At 45.1% G+C, this 22516-nt stretch overlaps 1 protein-coding gene across 2 annotated transcripts in view; it reads right to left on the bottom strand.

Annotated features, from left to right (window-relative positions):
* WT1 (WT1 transcription factor) overlaps positions 1-22001 on the bottom strand; it is a 41403-nt gene extending 19402 nt beyond the window's left edge. The window contains exons 1-5 of one of the 2 annotated variants that reach the window (XM_021684728.1): positions 21992-22001; positions 20137-20259; positions 19572-19674; positions 9599-9676; positions 8518-8568 (exon numbers count right to left, since the gene is read on the bottom strand). In XM_021684728.1, coding sequence (XP_021540403.1) covers positions 8518-8568; positions 9599-9676; positions 19572-19674; positions 20137-20259; positions 21992-22001 — 365 coding nt within the window. The remainder of the gene's footprint in view (positions 1-8517; positions 8569-9598; positions 9677-19571; positions 19675-20136; positions 20260-21991) is intronic. The other variant, XM_021684729.1, reaches the window with a different exon arrangement.
* Between the last annotated feature and the right edge of the window lie 515 nt (positions 22002-22516).

The raw sequence follows: 22516 nt of genomic DNA, 5'->3' as shown, positions 1-22516 counted from the left end.
GGCTGCTGTTTAACAGGGGACACGGGCTGGATGGTTAACAGCCTGACAACAATGCTTGTATAAATCAGCCCTTATGAACCATCGAGACTTCCTCACCACTTGAAATGGTACACAAACCTCCTCCAAGTGACATTTTCCCTCCTATTTAACATTCAGAGCAGAGCTAAGAGATATTTTAAATATTTAAATCCAGTTTCTCAGGGCGCCTGGGTGGCTCAGTCGTTAGGCGTCTGCCTTCGGCTCAGGTCATGATCCCAGAGTCCTGGGATCGAGCCCCCATGTCCATGTCAGGTTCTCTGCTCACCAGGAAGCCTGCTTCTCCCTCTCCCACTCCCCCTTCTTGTGTTCCCTCTCTAGCTGTGTTTCTCCCTGTCAAATAAATGAATAAAACCTTTAAAAAAATAAATCCAGTTTCTCACAACAGTTTGGAGAGAACATAGTCCAAAAACTCCACAATTTTACTGACCCCTACCACTTGGAAGATGATTTTTCAGCATGACTTTCATTCCTGCTTCAACACACACACACACACACACACACACACACACAGGAACTGTATTTTCATAGACCATCTCAATAAGACTATATAAGAAATCTCTGGATCTCTCCTTACATGTGTCTGGTATTGAGGTGATGGTTTATCATAATCCCAATTTCATCTAACTCACTGGGTTCGCTGTTCTCACAGACTTGGCTCTCTGGCCGGAAACTGCTGCTAGCTACCAAGAACATCTGTCGCAGATCCACATGAGACAAGCCCTGCCCAGGAAAGATGGAGCAGGGGCTTTGCAGCCCGGATTCCTAAAGGCTCCTACGCAGCTTGCTTGCACACTCTTGAATCTGAAAAAGTTTACTCAACTATGCTCAAATAAATTTAAAAAAAAAAAAAAAAAAAAACTGTCCTCCCTAAAACACCAGGATCAAGCACGGGGGCTCTTAAGATTAAGATGTCCCCTGCTTCTCCAGTTGAAACGGAGGCTTGCAGGTGTGAAGGCTGTGTGCCTAATCATCTTTTCCACAGGTCCCACCCTCCAAACGAATGTTAGTAACACCACAAAGTATTTCAAGGTGAAGACACAAAGGAAAATCCTTGTAACATATTCATGGAATCACACTCATCCTCAAAGAAATTTTGAAGTCAGAGGCATTATTGCTAAAAAGTTCTGAAAAGGAAGAAATTCAAAATGGAGACATCTGACACAGAACAAGACTTGAAAAAAATGTTCAGGAATGCCATCCACGTTCTTTTATTCTATTTTTTTTTAAGATTTACTTATTTATTTTAGAGAGAGTAGGGGGAGGGGCAGAGGGAGAGGGAGAAAGAAACCCAAGCAGTCTTGGCCCTGAGCTCAGGGCCTCATGCGGGGCTCGATCTCATGACCCTGAGATCAGACCTGAGCTGAAACCGAGAGTTGGATGCTTAACTGACTGCACCACCCAGGCACCCCTGTTATCTACGTTCTTGAAGAAAGGGTTAGCTCTTTTTTCCAAAAGTCAATCTTCTCCAAAATTAATTTTTAAACCTGATGCAATCCCCTCAAAATTCTAATTAAGACTTAAAAAATAAACTTGTTATTTTAGAATTGTTTTAGATTTACAGAAAAATTTCTAAGATAATATAGACAGTTACCATATATCTCATGCCCAGGTTCCTCTCTTACTCACATCTCACTCACAAATGCACAAATGAGTGCATTTGTCACAATTAACAAACCAATACTGACAAAGACTTTCTTTTTTCTTTTATTTTGTTTTTAGAGAGAGAGAGTGCCTGTGCATGAGCAAGGGTGGTGAGGAGCAGAGGGAGAGGGAGAGAGAGAATCTTAAGAAGGCTCCACGCCCAGTGTGAAGCCAGATGGTGCTGAGATCATGACCTGAACCAAAATCAAGTCAGACGCTTAACCAACTGAGCCACCCAAGCACCCCAATAAAGACTTTCTTTGAAATCAACAAGATGAATCTAAAAGTCATCTTGAAGAATGAACAAGAGATAATAGCCAGAATTAGTTTGAAAAAAGAAATACAATGCTAGGAAACTTTTCTATCAGATATTTAAACAATCTATAAAATTAGAGCTCAAGAAAATAGCCTGATACTTGGCAAAAAGAACCAGACTGATCAAAAGAAGAGGGTAAAGCATCTAGAAATGGACCCAAGGAATTTGATAGGTTCCAAGGATTGATAAAGGAAATATTTGAAGTTAATGATGAAAGACTGGATTATTCAATATAGTTTGGGGATACTGGCTAGTCCTCTAGAAACAAATCAAGGTGGAATCAAATTGCCAAATAAATTCAAGATGAACTAAATGTTTAAATATAAAAAGTAATTTTAAAAATATACCAAGAAATACCAATAAATAAGTAAATTTTTTTTTAAATCTTTTTAGACACGATACTAAGGCCAAAAACTTGAAACCATAAAACAAAAACTGATCACTTTTACTATAAAAGTAGAAATTTCTGACAGGAAAAGACAAAACCATTAAGAGTCAAAATAAAATCAGAGAAAATACTTGCAGTACATAGGACAACCAAAGGGTTAATATCCTTATAAACAAAGAGCCCTTGCAGCTCAACAGTTATTGGATGACCTATCCCAGCTCTTAGCTACCCAGTGGCCAGTTACCCATGGAGCCTCTTCTCTCTCAAGGACAGTGTTCCAGCATATTCTATCCTCTCCCACCCACTTTTTCCCTCTTCTTGATCATTCTCATCAGTAAACAAAAAGGCAGGTATTTCTCTCTAAATATAAGTAAACAAAGCAAAACACTAAGAAACCACCTTCTCCTGACATTCTATCCTCATTGAGCTAGAACCCCATTTCTTTGCTCCTTTTTGCAGCAAAACTCCATGCAAGCGTCTTTGTACAAGTGCCTCCAGTTTATCCCCTCATAGGATCTCTTAAACCCATCTCTATCAGGCTTTCCCCCTCTCCCTCTAATCTTCCCAGAGACAACTACAGTTACTAGTTCGGTCAATGTTTCCAGGAGTTTCTCTCTGCGGATATAAACACATCCTAATAAAAATTAGTGATCACTGGGTGGTAAGGTAACAGATACCTCTTTTCCTTTATGATGTTTTGGGACTGGTTTGATGTTTTAAATACATAGTAAGCCTGTGTTACTTTTATAATCAAGGGGGTAAGAGTTGTTTTCATTTTGATAAAGTCACCATCTTAGCCTTAGGAACATTATATTTGTGGCTTTGCTTTTAAAATAAAAAGTTAGAGGGCGCCTGGGTGGCTCAGTCAGCTAAGTGTCTGCCTTCGGCTCAGGTCACGATCCCGGGGTCCTGGGATGAAGTCAGGCATTGGGTTCCCTGCTCAGTGGGGAGTCTGCTTCTCCCTCTCCCTCTACCCCTCCCCCCTGCTTGTGTTCTCTCTCAAATAAAAAAAATTCTTTAAAAAAAATAAACAAAAATAAAGAGTTAAAAATAAAGCTAGAGTAAATGAACTTTTTCAATTTTAATAAGAAAAAAAACCTACTCAAATATGCAACAGACCCTCAATTCAGAGAAGTGTTTATACAGATGACTTTTTACTAGTGTAGCTTCCATGTCAATATTTTCCTAGCTGGAGGTTATGATTTTTTTCTTGGGTAAATAATAGGAAGAAGGATTCATGGTGAGTAGAGGGTCTCAGAAGGGTACAAGATGGGATCACAGACATGAGAGGTGCAAAATATTCCTTTAGGTCATGAAAGACATCCGCCACACACCTATTATACTTCTCCCCCCTCCAACACACACACACACACACACACACACACACAAACACCTTTATCAATAGGCTAGAACCCTACTTCATCTTTCTGTGCTGAGTCCATCATCCTCCTCACATCCATCTTGGTCCCTTCACCACCACCTTCTTGGTCTCTTTGTATTTCTGATCTGAACAAACCTGTCATTTCCCTTCACCTTTACAAGATGAAAATGACTCCTTGCTTAAAAATAAATAGAGACATAGTGTAGAGATGATGTCTATAAAGGCCAAAGTAGTTTTTTAAATGAAATATTTTTTAACAAGTTAAGAATATTTTCAAAACACCCTCTTGATAGTTGAAATACAGAACTTGACAATGGCTTACAGAAGTTGAAGCCCAATTATTTGCTATAGAAAAGAAAAGGACACAAATGTACACGTATGCATAGAAAAAGATCTAGGGACTCCTGGGTGACTCAGCTGGTTAAGTGTCCGACTCCTGATTTTGGTTCAGGTCCTGGTATCAGGGTTGTGAGATGGAGCCCTGCTTTGGGTGCTGGCATGGAGCCTGCTTTGGATTCTCTCTCTCCCTCTGCCCCTCACCATGCACCCCCCAAAAAGAAAAAAGTCTAAGTGTATGCAACATAATATTAACAGTAATTTCGTCTGAACTACCGGGGGAGGGGGGGAGTTTCCTTCCCTGTATAGTTGTATTTTCTAGGTGTTCTATAATTTATATGATTACTTAAATAATTTAAAAAGTTACATATATTAATTGAATACATGCCCAAAGAGAAAAGGGTGGGAAAGGTGAACAGCCAAGGAGAGTTGAAACAAGTAGCATGGAAGTGAGAACTGAGGGCAAAGAAATTAAGTCCACTCCAGATGCGAGGAACAGGAGACACAGATCAAAATCAGTCTCCATCCCCACCCTGCCAACCCAGGAGTCCCATGTTTGTCTTGGCAGTATGGCTAACAGATCTAAGCGGAATCCAAGGGATGACAAAGAACTACTTTCCTGGCATAAAGGTAACCATTTTTTTTTTTTTAAGATTTTATTTATTTATTTATTTATTGGAGAGAAAGAGAGAGAGACAGAGAAACAGCATGAGAGGGGAGAGGGTCAGAGGGAGAAGCAGGCTCCCCGCTGAGCCGGGAGCCCGATGTGGGACTCGATCCCAGGACTCCGGGATCATGACCTGAGCCGAAGGCAGTTGCTTAACCAAGGGAGCCACCCAGGTGCCCCTAAAGGTAACCATTTTTAAAAGGAGAAATTAACAAAGTTTTGCTGGGGGTGGAGCTGGAGGATTTCACTCAGGAATGCTGATATTCACAGAACTATTTCTCTCCACCTTTGCTCTGCATCCCAAGCTCCAGGAGCCACTTAAAAGCAGGCTATCTATTTTCAAGAAGTAAATCTCTTGGACGAATACCTTATGTTTATGAGCTGGAATGGGAAGGTGCTGGGCTGTGTATTGGAACTCCCAGCCAGAGAAGACAGTTATCTCTTTTGGCACAGGTTCTCAGGGATGAGACCATGTCTAGCGGGGATTTTCTCCAGATTCGACAGCCTTGGCCCTACCAAAACGCGCAGCTTTGTTTTCACCATACATCACTCATCGTGAGTCTTTCGTTTTTCCTTTCAACCATCCACAGGTCAAATACTGTGTGTTCCCAACAGTCTGTGAACTTCTTGGACCAGCAAAGGGACATTCATTCTGCTCAGCACTCCTTTAACATTTCTATTGTGTTCGATTTCCCACTCCCCCTGCCCAACTCCCCAGAGAATAACTTCTTCCTTGTTTTAATAACTTGGACCACAGTCAAGGTTGATGTGTTACTCCATTTTGCAGGATATTTTCTTCAGAAGAGACAAAACAGAGACTAACGGAGTAGCTGCGGCTTGTGAGCAGATTTAGGAAATCAGTGGCCGTTAAGAACACACAGGAAAGGCTTTTAAAGAAATAAAAATCAGGCAATGAATGCAAAAGCACCATAAACAGAATTATTCATAAAGGTGGACTAATGCTTAGAAGGAATCCCTGACAATTTTCTCTCCCAGTGACCCACTTAAAAAATCTAGTTTCATTTGTGAGTGATGAAAAGGGTCAGAGTTAAGAAAGTGGGTTCATAAAGTACCTTCTCTGACTTAAGCTGAAATATAATACTCTCCCATTTGAGGTCATAAAAGTAGTTCTGATCCCAATGGGCACACAGAGATCAGAAAATGAATAGAAGAGGAGAGAGGAGTAAATCAGGGGCTAAAGTATCTCTTCCTCCCCATTATATCATGTTTTCATCTCATCTTGCCCATGCTCTCCCTAAAAATCCCATCCCCACCCATTGTAATAACACCGCTCCCTGACATCTAATGAAAGATGTCTCCACGGACCTGCTTAGGACACAAGGAAAAAACCCGATTCTTTTTTAAGTAAAATTTTTGAGGAAAAAAGACATGAACAAATATTTAATGGGGGTTTATCTGAAGCTCATGATCTTTTTAATAAAAAAAATTGGGATAATGTCTCATTTTTATGAATGATATGGAAATTATCTTTTTTCTCCAAAACATGAGGCAAACCTCCAGTTTTTCTGTTCTATATCTACTGTGTCACCATGATTTTTCTTACCATTGACTTCAAATAGTATCAAGACACTAGCTATGGATTTAAGTTAAAAAAAAAAAAGCTATCTTTCTTCATGGAATATTTTTACTCAAATATATTTTCCATATTAACAGCGTTTTCATACCATGACAAAAGGAAGTGAATATGGCATCAGAGAGAAGGATGACGCCTACCCAGATTGTGTCTCCCCTGGAGAAGAGCCCAATTTTCTACTGGAATAACAGATTCAACTGAATTCAGTTCTAGGAAGTTCAGGAGCTTGGAGGAAAGAGCTAAGGATCAGCCATTTTTAAGAGCCATAAGAGAGGCAGACTGTGGGTCATGACACATCAGTGTGTTGTAATGTCAATCTCCACATCACAACAAGCATTTTATAGTTCACACTGGCTCAGCGAAGAGCCTGCTTCTCCCTCTCCCTCTGCTGCTCCCCCTGCTTATGCACTCACGTGCTCTTTCTCTCTCTCTGTCAAATGAATAAATAAAATCTTTAAAAATAAATAAATAAAAAATAAAGTTCACGTTGCTATGTGAACTTGGATTAGGTGGCTTAGTCTCTCCACCCTCCTCATCTGAAAGATGGACATACCCTAGTATCCTAGGATAGTCACGAGGTCAAAGGAGAAAACATACGTAAAGCCCCTTACACAGGGCCCAATAATGTTAGCATCCACCCTTAGATAAATTGTCAAATCATAAATGGAAGCAGACATTAGTTGACTTACAATACATTCTAAAGGGATAAATCTGCTGCCTGAGAGAAGATGTTAGTAAATTATACAATTGCAACCTTGTTCTCCAAAGAGTTGCTCTTCTGTAGGACTACCTACTGGAGACATTTTATCCTTTTCATTCAGCTTTCTGAATAAAAATAGTATTCAAGAAATACATTTTGGTTTCAGAAATCCTTTTCCAAAATGTAAGCACCAGACTAATAAAAACTCTTCTAGTTTCTTTCTTCCTTAAAGTGGATTGAACAAAACAAACTATTCACATTTTGTGCTTTATCTTCACAATACAACTTCTGATTCCTCAGCAAGTGACTAATATCATGTGTCTAAAGACCTTAAAAGGTATCAAAATTATCTCAACTATGGAAAGACTCAGAATCAAACACATGCCAAGATTCTGTATCTGTAATTTTTGTAATTAAGCAAACAAACCTTGTACTCCAACATGAAGAAATTTTAAAAATTGAAACATACTACTCACTTCACAATCAAGTTATATCTGCTCTTGGCATTTAATGTGGAGACAGTTTCTGAATTCTGAGAAGAAGAGAGAGAAGAAAAGGAAGGGATCCAGAAAGAAAGGGTAAGAGCAAGAAGCCAAGAAACATCAGACAAGTTGAGAGTAGGTAGAAAGACAAAATGCTGAAATTGTCAGCAGCCCCTTGGACGCAAGTGTGGAGAGAAAAAATTCATATCAACAGGCTTTTTGGGTCTAGAGAGAGGAAGCTGAGATTTGGATAAAATAGCAGAAAAAATGGGAGCTGGTGGTGGAAAGAAGGATCTAACAGTAAGTCCTGGAAGATTGAAAAACAACTCTGCTGATCACTGAAGGATGATACAAAAGCCAGGACTGAGCCAACAAAAGAAAGAAGGATGAGAAGAAGGAGACCAATTCTGGTGTTCATGCAGAGAAAATAAAGTCAAAAGAAATAGCTACAGAAATGTCCCAGGGTGCAGCCTATAGGGCTGCGGAAGGCACAGATGTTTGAGAACAACAACAAAAAAGTTTTTGTAAGAATTCTGTCCACAGATTTGAGGTAAAAATTAAGTTCTCCCTGAGAGATTTAAAAGCAAATAGAGAAAAAGCAAGTTATAGATGCCTGAAAGATTTGACTGATCTAACAGGAAGATGTATAATACCACAAATTTAGTGTTTGGTAAAACATTCCAGAGGAAATGAGCAGGACTCCTAGTACATCGTTGTAAAAACTGTCTTCTAGGAGTATGTTGATGAGAAATGTCACCACCTCCGTTTTTGCCCACAATATGTCTACAACAAATAAGAGGCAGAGAGGGAGAGAGGGAAAGAGAGAGAGAGAGGGAGGGAGAGATCCTTCCCATCCCATTGCACCAACTGCTACCCTGATTACCCACTGTCAATGCTAACTCCTGCATCGCCCCAGGCGCCAGTCAACAAGGCCTACATCATTGGCTTTGCCATCATCGTATCATCCACTCACTTGCTCTGCCCTTCTGTCCATTTCACTGAGCTGGAGCTCCCAGCAGCAACTCTAGAAGAGAAGAAGAGGTGGGGAATGGGGACTGGAGCATGCGTGGCTCTCGCAAGCTCCCAGATCCCAGAATCCAATGAGAAGCCACTAATACACAGAGATGTGAAGCTAGTTGTCTCGTCCAGAGTGTTGGACTTAGTCTCCAGTGCCACTGGGTGGAAGGCACCATAGGGAGGCTGGAAAGAGCCTCTGCTTTGGAATTAGATCCAGGCTTGGAATCCCACCTCTACCACTTAATATGATGTGAACTTGGGAAGTGACTTAACTTTCTGAGCTTGATTTGCTTATTTGTAGAAAACAGGGTAACCATACCTAAGCCTTACAGTATTGTTAGGAAGAGTAAGTGAGGGGACTGAGAAAAGCACCTGCTACAATTACGGGGACGTCACTGGAGTCATATCCTAATGCCCATTGACTCAGACTTGAGAAAGCGAACAGTGAGTTCTTGTACTGTTGAAAGCAAGTCCCACCTGTTTGCCTTTTAAAATTTCCAGGTGCAAAGAATCTCCCCTGCCTATGTTGTGTTCTCCCCGTTGTGACTGTCTACAGAGCATGAAGAAAACCCGTTGGTACAACCGGGTATGAGCACATCTGACTCAAAAGTGTCCCAATCAGCACTCAAATATGAATTTGGATCCCGGGCATTATAAACTGAAAGTATTTCTCGACAAGATAATGTAATAGTTAACATCTGTGATATCAGTAGCAAAACAAACATTAAATGAGGTTGAACTGACACAGTTTTGAAGAACTCTAAAACACTCAATAAGTAAAGGCCAAATTACTTTTTCTCAATAGTCTCAACTCCCTTGTTCCGGACACACACAAAAATCCCCTATTTATATTCCTGAAAATTTAATACTGAATGCAACCCACCAACTGGGGGAAGGAGGAAAGCAGCTTAGTTCTACAGAGAGCCATGACTATTTTTCTAAAACTGCATTTTCTTCGTGAGTTATAAGCGCCTTTAAAATGGTTCGAACAGGTGTATGTTTTTTTTTGAAGGGCAATGGAACAGAGAAAACCTTACCCCTTTAAAGTGGCTCCTAAGTTCATCTGATTCCAGGTCATGCATTCAAGCTGGGAGGTCATTTGGTATAAATTGTCACTGTTAGAAAAACATCCAGAATTAGAAACACATAACTACAAAGAAATATACAATTATTTCTTCAAAAAGCAATGGGTTTTACCTTTTCTTTGCAGCGAAAGCCTCCGTGTTTTCCAAAATGACAGAATATTGTGAGTCTGAAATGATTTTCATTTCATCCCACTGATTCCTGCACAGTTAGTTATTCACTTCACACAGAGCAGGAAGGATGTGAGAGTAATCTGGAAGCCTTTAAAAAAACCTTAGTATAGCAAACACTGAAGTTTCTGAAAAGGTATTAAACCTTTCAGGGGAAGAGGCTAAAGGGAATGGAACCCTTAAAAGGCAACACAGGTTGGATAACTCAACATTAAAGTTAAAAGCCTGGAGCTGAAAGTAAAAAGACTGCAGATTAATTATTCGTGAAAAGGCCATTAAGTTGTTTTAATCAAAAGGACATGTATCATGTGGATTATGAGGGTCTGAAAAGTCAAAGAGTGATGGGTGGTGGATGGTCTAATACTCAAGGATGTGACAAGCAAAGGAAAGAGGATGGTAAAGTCTATGCACAACTGAAGGAATTCCTCTTTGGAAATTGTATAATCCTGGTACAAGTCGAATGGAGTTTAAAAAAAAAAAAGCCCCAGCCCCAGTTCTATCAAGCTCTAAGAAGGAAAAATAATGGATGATCATTTACATTAAGACCCCAAAGGAGAAAGTACACTACATGTAAACCAACCAAAAGTTGTTTTCTCCTCTCCTCTTATATTTATCTCATTCCTAGAAAAGCAGCACATAAATCAATTAGCAGAAAACTCCTTAATTACCAAGCTCTATGGGGAAGACATTCAGTCCTGAACTGAAATGGTTAATTATGAAATTTGAGACCCAAGAGATGGATGGGCTGTCTTCAAACCCTTGGTCTAAACACATTACAGAGGAATACCTTTCCTCTGCCTTCATGGAAGCAGAGAAAGAGAGCAGCTTGCAACATCTAACATGCGATATCAGACCCCAAACCTAGAAATCTCCATCTTGTGGTGGCATGCCTTCGGATTGCTTCCTCGGGCAGAGGCAACACCCAATTTTAATTAAGAGAAGGTTTTGTCAGGCCAGCCAAACTGGGAACTTGTGGAGAGGACAAGGAAATCACGGCAACTCGGGATAAATGGATGCTGTGCTCCTTCTAGGCATAGCTTGATAAATCATGGCAGAGTGCCTCTGACGTTCGTATAATCACTCTGAAAGTGATCTGGAACTCCTTCGTGGCGGGCACACAGGATAAGGAGAAAATCAGATTCCAGGACGGAATTTTACGTATGAAATGTGAAGTGACTCCAAGCTCGAAGTATGGTGTCCTTTCATTAGTCAGTGTGTATCTGGACCCCATCATTCATCCTCAGGTCTGACTGGCTATTATGCTACTACAATATCCTACATATCAATGAAAAAAAAATGATTAGTTTCTCCTGCAGCTTCTCTATTTGCACTAGCGGCCCGTGCTGGTCCGTGCCACTACGTTTCGCAATTCCACAAATTCTTGCTGTAAGGCCGATGTAATTAATTTCTGAAGGACCCCCAATTTTTATTAGAAGTGCCAGCCCTGCTGCATTTAACACAGAAGAGTTTCTTGAACTTTCTTTGGGCTGACAGCTCATTAATAAGCAGCCTCCTCCACAATCTCTACTGGTTTTTGTTCTCTCGCGCCTTTTCATCAAGCAATCCATTTATTAATCTTGCCATTAATCTCAGCCAACAGGCATTGTATTCCCCAGGCAGCTCTGTATTTTTGTCACTGATTTTTAAAAAATTGTTCACCAACTAAAATCACTCAGCTCCGGTTGACAATTTTCCGAGGCCCTATTGAGATGTGGGATCTTTCTGAAATTATTTCATCCTTGAATAAGACTAAGATCATAATTTTCAACAGGGCCGATGAGAAGTAAGATGAGGGACAGAGTTTGTGCACATGGGTCAGTGAGTGCCAAATATCTAACTTTGTGATTTAGGAATTTTCTCACAGACTTAAAGAATAGTCCAGTAGATTCCTAAGGGTCTCTATAAGGAAGTACCCCAAAGAGAAAGTATTTTTAGGGCCATTTTCTCAGCCCCCAGAAAGCAAACTTTCTCAAATATACTGTCTATGTCTTACATACATGTATCTTCCTAGTGTGTGCTTAACAAATATTCTATACTGCACAATATGAGAGCTACTGCTCAGACACAGTTCTTGAGCACTTGAAATATGGCTAGTGCCATACACTGAAATAAGATTTTGACTATTTTTAAAAAGATTTTATGTATTTATTTGACAGAGAGAAAGAGAGAGGACGAGCTGGGGGAGGGGCAGAGAAGCAGACTCCCCACTGAGCACAGAGATGAACATGGGGCTTGATCCCAGGACCCTGGGATCATGACCTGAGCCAAAGTCAGATGCTTAACCGACTGAGCCACCTAGGCACCCCAAAATTTTGACTATTTAAAAATAGAATTTTAAAAATTAATTTCACTGTCTTATTTTTTTAATGCAGCTACTAACAAATTCCAAATTATATATATATATATATGGGCTTGCATTGGTTTTATTGGACAGCACTGCTCTATAAGTTTTAGGACCTTGAGCCAATCAGTTCAGTTCTCTGTACCTCAGTTTTCTCATCTGCCAAATGGAAATCTTTTTTATTTTATTTTATTTTATTTATTTTTTGACAGAGAGAGACACAGCGAGAGAGGGAACACAAGCAGGTGGAGTGAGAGAGGGAGAAGCAGGCTTCCCGCCAAGCAGGGAGCCCAATGCGGGGCTCAATCCCAGGACCCTGGGATCATGACCTGAGCCGAAGGCAGACGCTTAACGACTGAGCCACCCAGGTGCTCCTGCCAAATGGAAATCTTAATCTCAATCAGTCTAACTTTACAGGAATATTGTAAAGCCCTAAAAGTAGCTCTTTGATAATATAATATCAGATAATACATTTTAGATATGTATCAGATAATATATTTTAATTTTTTCTAATCTATCAAATTTTGCACAGTACTTTTCACACATCCTCAATATGCCCCACAACTTTGCGAGGCAGGTATGGTTATGATCCCCATTTATCAGAGGACGACTGGGGCTCAGGGAAGTGCCTGGCGCCTGCTTGCCTGATACCCCCGCCCCACCTGCCGCACCCCTCTGAAGGCATCCTGCATCATTTGGCCTCCCAGGTCATCCTCTACTACTTAAAGAACAGTAGTCATAACGTAACAATAATACAGACAAGTCTGGAGGTGAAAGAGAACACGCTCCAGGAAGCAAGGTGACCTTCTCTGTCTCCAGAAAGTTCTAAGATGCAAGATGCCCGACATATCCTTTTCAGCTAACTAAGAATAGTATGCCAAGATCACAGGAGGAGCTCCACTTCTTGTTTTAGTGGTCCTGATAGCTCAGCTTGCAAATTCTCGTGAGGGGAGAGAAGATGGGAAGGGTGATAGGGCAGACGGACTTTTGGAAAATCTCCAAGCTACGAATAGGTTTCCTGAGTTCCGTGATAGGATCAGCGCACCATTTTAACCACATCCTGCCTTCTTGCTGGCTGGGGTTCTTCGGGGTCCCGGCCAGTCAGCTTGGCTGGCACAACCTCTTCACTGGAAGTCAGTGACAGCATGACAGCAACTGCTGTCGGGGAGGAGACAGAACGTGAACCCAAGCTAAAAATACTGGGCCCGAGCATGCTCCAGCTCTGATCGCTTTGGGCAATCGGTCAACACCCAGCTTTCATCACGAAAACCCACAAAAAGAGGCAGCACTGGTCCAGGAATATATGGCCTCTGACAAATAAAGCATCTAATTATTAAGTAACCACTGTAGGTGTCGACCACTTCATTCCCAGAGGAGATCAGATAAGCAGGTGGTTTGGCTCAAAGCAAACCACAGTGGTCACGTAGGCATTTCAGTTCCCCGTCTGACTCCGTCTGTTCGGAAGTGAACTCTGAAATCGCAGGCTGCCAAAATATATTCCAAAAGTCATGGTATCCTTTATATTTTTTAAGTTAGATTTTTTTTTTTAAGGCCCCTTGTTTCCTACGTAAGAAATGTTTGAAGTTGGAAGCAAGGGAGAGAGGAAAGAAACTTCTATAACTGGGATTAATGCAAGTTGGAGTAAAATAAAAGGAAGTCAGTCCTAGCAAAAAGAGGAACTTAAAAGGAAATTGGTAGTAGATCATATAGAGTTTGTTTTGGCCTGGACTGCAGTATTACTGAGTTCTTGACCTCCACACAAAAATAAAGGAGGGGGAAAAAAGCCCTCAGCTATTATCTGGGCTGCGACTCCCCCACTCTTCAAATGCATGTGTAATTCAAGTACATTTGCATCTTTGAGTGTGTTTACTATATTCAGCAGAACAAGGTAGAAAAGTTCATGTCACCACTGGCACAGAGCTGTTGAACCCGGTTGAGGTTGGGGTTACCTCTGCCAGATGGTGGTTGACTGGCAAAGGAGCACTTTGGTGGACGTCAAGAGTTTCCCCCACGAGATCGAAGGAAAAAAAAGAAAGAATGAGAAAAGAAAATGCCGACCAAGAAAAATGCAGATCTAGCTGGCACCTGTGATCAGAATTCATGATGGCCAACTTTTGCTTCAACAGCTCTGCCCCACACCAACAGAGAGGCCTCTGTGGGTTCCCCCCCTACCTGATAACCAGGGCTTAGGCACCGAGGCTGCAGCCAGCCCTTTTCCTGTGTTCTTCCCTCCAAGGCGCCATGGAGGCTGCCTGTTGAGAAATTTCTGCCCAGCAGGCCATGGTGAATAATTATTTTACAGTCAATCTCTTGGTATTGTTATTTCTCTCAAGCTCACCAGTTAACCAAAGAAAACCCCACTGGGGATTCAACTTCTATTAATAAACACTTGGTCAGCACAAAAGTTGCAGGAATATTTGAAACTAGATTTTTCCCCCTCCCTGGAGACAAGTCCATTTCAAGCCTTTGGTTGTGATAACACTGTCCACCCCTGGAAACCACTTCAGACTTTCTGCCTTCGTGCCTCCCGATGTGGGAAACAAATACCAGTATTGTCTTAAGGGAGACTTTATACCATGTAAAGTGTACGTAGATAAACAAGTGAAAAGAGGCATTCTCAATTGTCATTTTATTTCCTTGGGCATGAGCTGTTCCTCTGATTCATGTCTAAGTGGAAGGCCAACCTCAATGGTAGATAATGTACTTCCCGCTGACCTGGATTCCCCAGAAACTCTAGGGCTGCTACGGAAGTCTCTCTCACATGAAAAACCTCCACTGTCAACCAAAAAGCCTCCACTGTCAACCGCATCGTTTGTGAATCATCAACATTCAATTAAGAATATTTGAATCAGCAGTTACTGCTTCCCAAGGTGGAGCAGTTTTACCTACTAGGAGGCGAAAGGAAATAGGCTCGTTTAAATTGGTAGCACAGTTGCTAAAGAAGGATGTGCAAACCTAATGAAAGAGTTAATATCTAAATATCTTAAAAAAAAGTGTGGGGAATATTTTTCAAACACAGGGGCACAGAACTCCTTTTCAAAGTAGCTGTGAATATCAACCCATGAACTGGGCAGAGTCAGGGATGGGGGGCTCCAAGGAGGTCCGCAAGAAGAGAAGGCAGAGGGCTTTGTGAAAGAAGATTCCAAGGAAGTGAGCAGGGAAGACACTGCCAGCTGCCTGTTCTAGGCAGAAGTCAGGACAAATCTGTGCCTAGTGAGAGTGGATTCACTACCCTCTCCCCTCAGGAGAGCGGGAGGTCCAACCTCCCTGGAACCTTGCCTCTGAGCACAATCACGGTGGCCCCAGAAGCAGTCGTTCTTCCTGGGTCTGGACGGATGGGGAGAAAAGTCTTCAGGTGTCTGGACTGAACTTTACCCCTAATAGTTCACACCCAGTGGTTAAGGCAAAGCTAGAGAAGTCTGAGGTCTGAAGGACAGACAGCTGCTTTGTGAGTGAGGGCTTCAGGAGAAAGCTCAAGTTGCTTCTGACAATACTCACCAGGAAGAATACTGCCCCCAATCCATTAAGGGCTTTCTATTGATAGTTATGGATAAAACTAATGGATAATGGGATTTCTTTCGTAACTGGGAAATAAAGACCTTTCTCTAGTGAGACCCCGGACAGATGCCACCTTTGGAAATAAAATGGCCTTTCCTTATCAGGAGAGGTGGCAGGGTGAAGTGGGTAAGAGGAGGGATTCTGAAACCTCACTACCTGAACTCAAACATCAGCTCTGTCCCTTACTGTGTCATACTGGGCAAAGTCACCTCCCAGGACCTCCTCTGTAAAATGGGGATGATAATCTATTGCCTGCCTCCAAGAGTCATGTGGATTAAAGAAGTCAATACTTGTAAAGTGCCTAGAATGGTGTGCGGATGAAGCAAGTCTATATAAGCATTTGCTCTGCATATTTATCAGCAACAGTACTGCTACAGACTGTATAAGGGGAACATTCCAGGTGGGGGGTGCTGAGTGTCCTGGAATCCCTCCATGATTCAGAGCACAGATGGGTTTTGAAGTCAGAGAGACTGAGGATCAAGTCCTGGTCTTGATTCTGACTTGCTGTGTGACTTAAGCAAGTTATTTCGAGTCTCTGAACCTATTTCCTCTTCAGTAGAGTGGAGATTAGAGTACCTACTTCACAAAGTAATCAGAAGAATTAAATGAATGAACTGAGTGAAGCACTTAGCACTGTGTCCAGCACATAGGCAGCATGCAATAAATCCTCATTGTTTACTCATGTTTCACCCAGCTATGATCACTGGGTCCCCTAGGGGCTGAAATCTGGTTTCTGAAACCTCAGTGACCTTTAGACAGAAATCTATCCACCTTCAAAATGGAGGATGGCAGAGAGGATGGGGAAAACCATCTCCTATCACTTCCTATAAGTTGATTGGGGACATTTTCCATTCACTATTGTTCATATCTACACACAAATGTGCACAGCTGTAACTCCTTAGATCTGTTACCTGAGAGAGGAGAGAGAATCACTGGACAGTTCCCTCTAACAAGGAGAGAATTTTGAGAATTTCCTCAAAGCAAATTCACATTGTTCACTGCTTATTTAATATCAGTATATGTACCATTACCTTTATTTCATGCTGGGAAGGAAGACTAAATTCAAGATTGGAGAGACAGAAGCTTTGGAAGGGCAGCGGGTAAGAGGCTGGGCAGGCTGCCCCAGGGGGTCAAGTGCGACAAGGCAAATGAAAAAAATACAAGCAAGTCTTTCCCAGGAGGTCCCAATTTTAGACAGAAGGGAATGGAGCCAGGGACCAAAGAAGCACCACTGAGTAACTAAAACCCAAATGTTAAGCCATTAAGTGATTAAAATTTAGTCTTGTTTCCTATGCTTTTTCAAATATTGCATTCATAAAAGCAGTTCAATACCCTTTCAAACTTTTTTTCATGAATAAGAAAGAAGGAAATGACATAACTGCAGTAATGTCAATGCGTAGAACCAATTTTAAAACATCCCTACACCTGTTCATTCATCATTACTGCAGGGCAAGTACCTGACCTTTGAAAAGTGATTAGAAATGTTATGAATTGAGGGTGAGTGGAATTTCAAAGACAGTACAAACTTCAAGGGAGCAAACTCTTTCCCTACAGGAGTCACAAATTCTTGCTTAGGTGTTATTGCTTAGAAATTTTCTCTAACAGAAGAAAATGCTATTTTTGTGACATAAATATAAAAATTGAGAAGCAAAAAAAAGTTCCAATTATGTAGAAAGAAGAAAGGGATAAGCAAGTATTTCCAAAAGATGAACCTGACAAAATTGCTTTATGTAGTGGACAATCAGAAGCTGGATTAGAAATGTGAGAATTTTACCTAGTGATTTTTCCTACTTAGTGGCAACCACAAATCCAGCCCTAGGGCAAAATCCACCACAGGGACTCAGTTTCAGAACTGCTGTTAAACCAGTGGCTGTGATCACTTTATACCCACCCCCTCTTTCTAGGCTGCTCAGCCCCTCTGGCGGCCCCTTCCTAGTGTGGCTCGAGGCTTGGGAGAGAGGAGAGTAAGAAATGTATGTACCTGTGTCCCTTTTGAACTAGACTCCAATGCCTCCCAGACCCCAACCCCCAAGGAGATATCCCAGCACATCTAAACAACACCCACTCCAGTGTCAAGGTCTTCCTTTCCACCTGGGGTAAGGCTCCAATCAGGACTAAAGAGGGAGGAGTGGGCCAAAGTCATACCATGGGGAACCATCCCAACTACGCCCCCAGTGGCTATGCTCCAATAACAGCAATGGCACTCTGGCAATGGCAGGAAGAGTTCCTCAAGAGTGGCAATGGTCCTGCCACCAGTTTTGCTGGGTGGGAGTGGGAGTGTTCACAACAGAGAATGGTTGTGGGTTCTGCACCCATTCCAGTGATGGGACCCACCAAGGGGAAGCCCAGAGACTGTGGGCTTGGGACAGGACACTGGGACTGAGGTGCCAAAGAACAGAACTGGATTCTAGCTAGTGACAAAAGAAAGATGAGGAGGTGTGGTCATTCTACCTCTCTCTCTCTGCAACCTTCATGCATTTCTTTGTTCCTTCTCGCTCAAAGAAAGAAAGGAAGGAAAGGAAAGGGAAGGGAAGGGAAGGAGAGTGATCTCGAATCCAAGATCCAATTAGGTATGCCGGATCTTCTCATCAAAAGGAAAGGCTTCCGAAATCCGTGTGCCTCAGGCATACAGAACTCGAAGGAGCTCGACCCTGTACTTCCCCCGGAGAGGAGAATCAGACCAGTCCCAGGCTCAATTTCATAAGCACACCGAGACTTTGGGATGCGCCCTCGCCGGCTGGGGAGGGAAGACTCCTTCCCCTCCTCCACCTGTGGGACTGGAGGTCCCCCAGGCGCGGCCATTGCCCCCACCCAATCTTCCAGGGCAGGCGCTTTTCCTTCCTTCATTACCTCACTACCTCCTTCCCTTGACGTCAGCCCCGGGTCCTCGAGCGGAGGGGGGAGGATGGAGATGAGTTTGGGGGCAGTCGGTATCAGGATCCCCGGGGTGGGGGTTAGGGGCGGAATATGAGGTAATGCTCGCCCAATCCCCCGCCTCAAAGGCGGAGAGCCGCCACTTCCCTCCCCCCGCCCCACCTTCCAACCCCGCGCGCGCCGGTGTGTGCACCAGTTACTAGGCAACCCTATCGGAGAAGCGGGATGCCGGCCAAGTTCACCCAAAGTTGAAGAATAAATTTGGGGGAGAAAAGGCTGAGGGTGGAGCGAGAGCCGGGAGAACACACAAGGGACAGGAAAAAAAGCTTGGAAGGAAAAGAAGCTGGTCTTCTGCCTCCCTGGAACGGGAAGGAGGGCCGGCGCGGGCTGGAGCAGTGTCCCCGGGGGCCACCGCTGCGACCCGACCGCCGTCCGGCCGGCAGTCCGGGTCGGGTCCCGCGCGGGGCCCGGCGCTGGGAGCCACGCCCACCGAGCGCCGCCGCAGCCACAGACTCTGGAGCACCCGCGAGGGGAGCGGTCTGTGGTCCGAGCGTACGCGCCCTCGAATTACTCCCAGAGAAGGCCGGCCGGTGCGGCCAGTGGGCGAGGAGGGGTCTGAGAAGCGAGAAGAACGGAGTGGGAGTGCACTCCATGTTTAATCTTTGGTCCCGAGGAAGCTAAGGGCTCTTTTAGGAGCCCTTACAAAAATAACTTCTCGAAGCGCCACTCTTCTTTAGCTCAAACAGTAACCGCCCTCGTTTATATTCAAAACAAGAGCGCCAGGAGACGAGGAAATCTGCTTCTTTCAAATCAGAGCCAGGAGATCTGCTTAAACTTGCTTTAAGTAGCTAAAAGCGTCCTTTGCCTCCGGACCCTACATGCCCGCGGTCCGCGCTGCCCGCGTCGGACGTTCCGGCTCCCGCCGGTTCGCGCGCCCCCTCCGGGGTCCCGGGAACCCAGACACCGTTCTGAGCGCCTTCCTACCTGCTGTAGGGCGTCCTCAGCAGCAGGGCCTGGCTGCCTGTGCAGCTATCGGTAGGGGTGTGGCAGCCATAGACTGGGGGCGGCACAGAGTACTGCTGCTCGCCTGCGGAGAGCCGAGGAGAGCCGAGTGAGCGCGCCCCAAAGGCTGGGGGGGAATGGGGGGGGAGGGTGCGAGGACGCGGGCAGAGTCTGGGACAGAGAGCATCCCCAGCCAGGCTCGGAGGCTAAGCTGGGGGCAATGGGCCTGGATGCCGGGGCGTGCCCAGAGAAAGCGTCCAGATCGTAAGAAGCTAATCTGCTTCTCACTTCACATTCCCTTAGCAGTCACTTCCTAGTACACCGAAAAGACCTTCGAGACGTTCGTACACTCGCTTGAGTAGAGCTGTCCCCAACATACTTGGGGTGGGGTCTAAACTCAATCTTTTCTTTTAAATTGGGTGAGACTGGACTGATTATTTCTAACAATCCCTTCTCTCACAATTTGCGGTGGGTTGGAAATTCCGGGGACGGGGGGTTTGGCACGGAAGAAGGGGAGAAGGACCCCACATCATTCCCTCCTGCTTACCCAGAGAGCCCTGCTGGCCCATGGGGTCCTCGTGCTTGAAAGAGTGGTTGGGGAACTGCGCCGCGTGGTGCGAGGGCGTGTGACCGTAGCTGGGCGTCCCGTCGAAGGTGACTGTACTGTATCCTGCGAGCGCAGCGGAGAGAGAAGCACAACGTCAGCGGGGGGAGCCGGGTCGGTGCGTCTACCAAACCAGAACCCGGAGCGAGGAGCACGCGGCCTCCCCAACCCCGAACTTGAAACCCCAGCGGAGGATTATGCCACCCCACCGGCCTCCAGAACTTTCGGCTGGAAGCCGGGTCCAAGCCCAAAGGTGTGACCTCGGGGCCGGCGCGCCGCCCTTTCCCAAGGAAAACCCTAACCTCCCCGCCGGTTCCCGATTCATGTCCGCCCCTCGTCTCCCACGGTGTTTGCCGCTGCTGAACCGATCCTCAGGCAAGTGAAGTATGAAGACCGCCAACCGCTCGCCAGAGAAAGTTCTTCATCTCCGAAGAGAAACACCGTGGCTCTTGCTCAGGGGCAGCGCGGGCGAGCGAAATGAATCTGTTCCGCTGACCCCGCGCTGACTCGGAGCCGTAAATCAGGGCACCGCGCACCAACTTTCATTAATTACTTGGAGTCCGTTAACCGGCATGGGCCTTAGATGGGGAGAGTAGTTACTGAGTAATGTTATCTGAGGCTGCGCGACCCTACACGACGACACCCAAGGCCCTCAGGAAAGCTGGTGAAGGTTAAAAGAAGGGGCCCTTTCAGTTGAGCCCGCCGGCATCGGACCGATGCCCTCCTCCTTACCCTCTCGGACCCAACTCGCATCCAGTGCGTCCTTACTCTGACCACCACCGCGGGGTTCCTCGCCCCAGGTGGGGAAGCGTGCCTGTTTTAGGGTGTACCTGACTCCGTAGCTCCCTTTCCCTCCATGGCAGTGCACGGGTCCCCTGCCAGTTTCCCTACCAAGAACCCAAGGGCCAGACGGACCGGTTCTTCCCCAAGACACCCAACAGAATGTGGTGTCTTGATTGAAAACTGTGGTCTCCTTCTGTGATTATTGTTATTAAATTGCTTTAAACATATACCCCACCAGCTTCTGGAAAACTGTTGCCACCTCTGGGGAAAAAGTATCCTCCAGCTACGATGAAGGTCAGTCCCGGGGCCCTCAACGCAATGGTGGGATTCCCTCCTTTTATGCGCAGGCCCCAGCGTCTCTGGCCTGAGGTCCAGGCCAGGAGGCGAATGAGATCGGCTCGGGCGCTCACAAAGGCTTCCCGCAGGGCCACGGTGCCGACCCATCCCCCGCTCATTCCCCCAGCTCCTCGCCTAGCCATTGCGCTGGATCTCCAAACTCCACTCAGTTTTTGGGAGTGGGATGTGTCAAACACCCAGGCATGACAGAGACTCTGCAACAAGTGTCTGCAAAGACTTAGGATGTACAGAGGAAGGAGACCATTACCCCATCTTTGAAACATACCCCCCAAACAAAAACAAAAACGGAGCTTCTCCTGCCAGCTCCGGGCAGTGCGGTGTGTCAGAGTGGGAGAGAGGGTCGTGGCAGGTCGTAAATACCGGATCGTACCAGGCAGGCAAAAGCTCACAGGTTGACAATTTAAGAAGCCACCAGCTTTTACAATTTGCATGATTCGAGTCCTACATCTCTCGCCTGCTAAGTAGCTGTCAGGCGTGGGTGAGCAGCTTGAGCTTCCTTTTGGGAGCGAAGGCACGGCCCTGTTTGAGGCCTACCCGTCAGCTTACAAACGAAATTTGGCTCTCAGTACCCAATTTTGCAGAGAGAAGGCCGAATTTTGAAAAGATATTTTTTAAGAAGAAGAAATAGAAACCACAAAGAAATTGTCTCTAGACGAACCCTTCTCCATTCTTGAGCAGATGAGTAGGCAGTGGCCCGGAGCACGTGCTGTCCTTGGAGGCGGGCTCCGCAATTGTAGGGTTGCGGGCTGCAGCTCCCGAACCCGCCACGTCGCCTCCGCGCCCCGCGAGGCTCCCAAGGGCCCCTCCCAGGCAGGACACGCAGACCGGGTTGGGGGGGTGGCAGGGGCCAGCCTCCAACCCCTCCCTCAAGACCCTCGGGAAGGGCCGTGTTGAAAGCGCCTGCGGAGGGGACAGAGGGCTCTTTTAATTAGAAGCTTATCGGACCCGGGACTGATTAGATCGCACTGTCCTGGGGCCTCGTGCTGGGCCCCGCGCGGAGAGCGCGGGGGCAGGGGCCCAGGGAGGAACGGTTGCCGGCAAAAAGGGGCAGCGTGTTCAAAGGCTCCTTGTACAGGCCTTCGAGGGAGAGGCTTTAAGCGTCCGAGGTAGCGCTTTTCCCACGGTTAGTCTCTGCCCGGGAAGGGAGTGCAACCTTGACCGCGCGGAGAGGCGAGACACGCTC

Source organism: Neomonachus schauinslandi, chromosome 11 (genome assembly GCF_002201575.2).
Source record: "Neomonachus schauinslandi chromosome 11, ASM220157v2, whole genome shotgun sequence".
NCBI classification, from domain to species: domain Eukaryota; kingdom Metazoa; phylum Chordata; class Mammalia; order Carnivora; family Phocidae; genus Neomonachus; species Neomonachus schauinslandi.
Note: the sequence above shows the minus strand (reverse complement) of the source record. Positions and strands in the feature narration are given on the sequence as shown.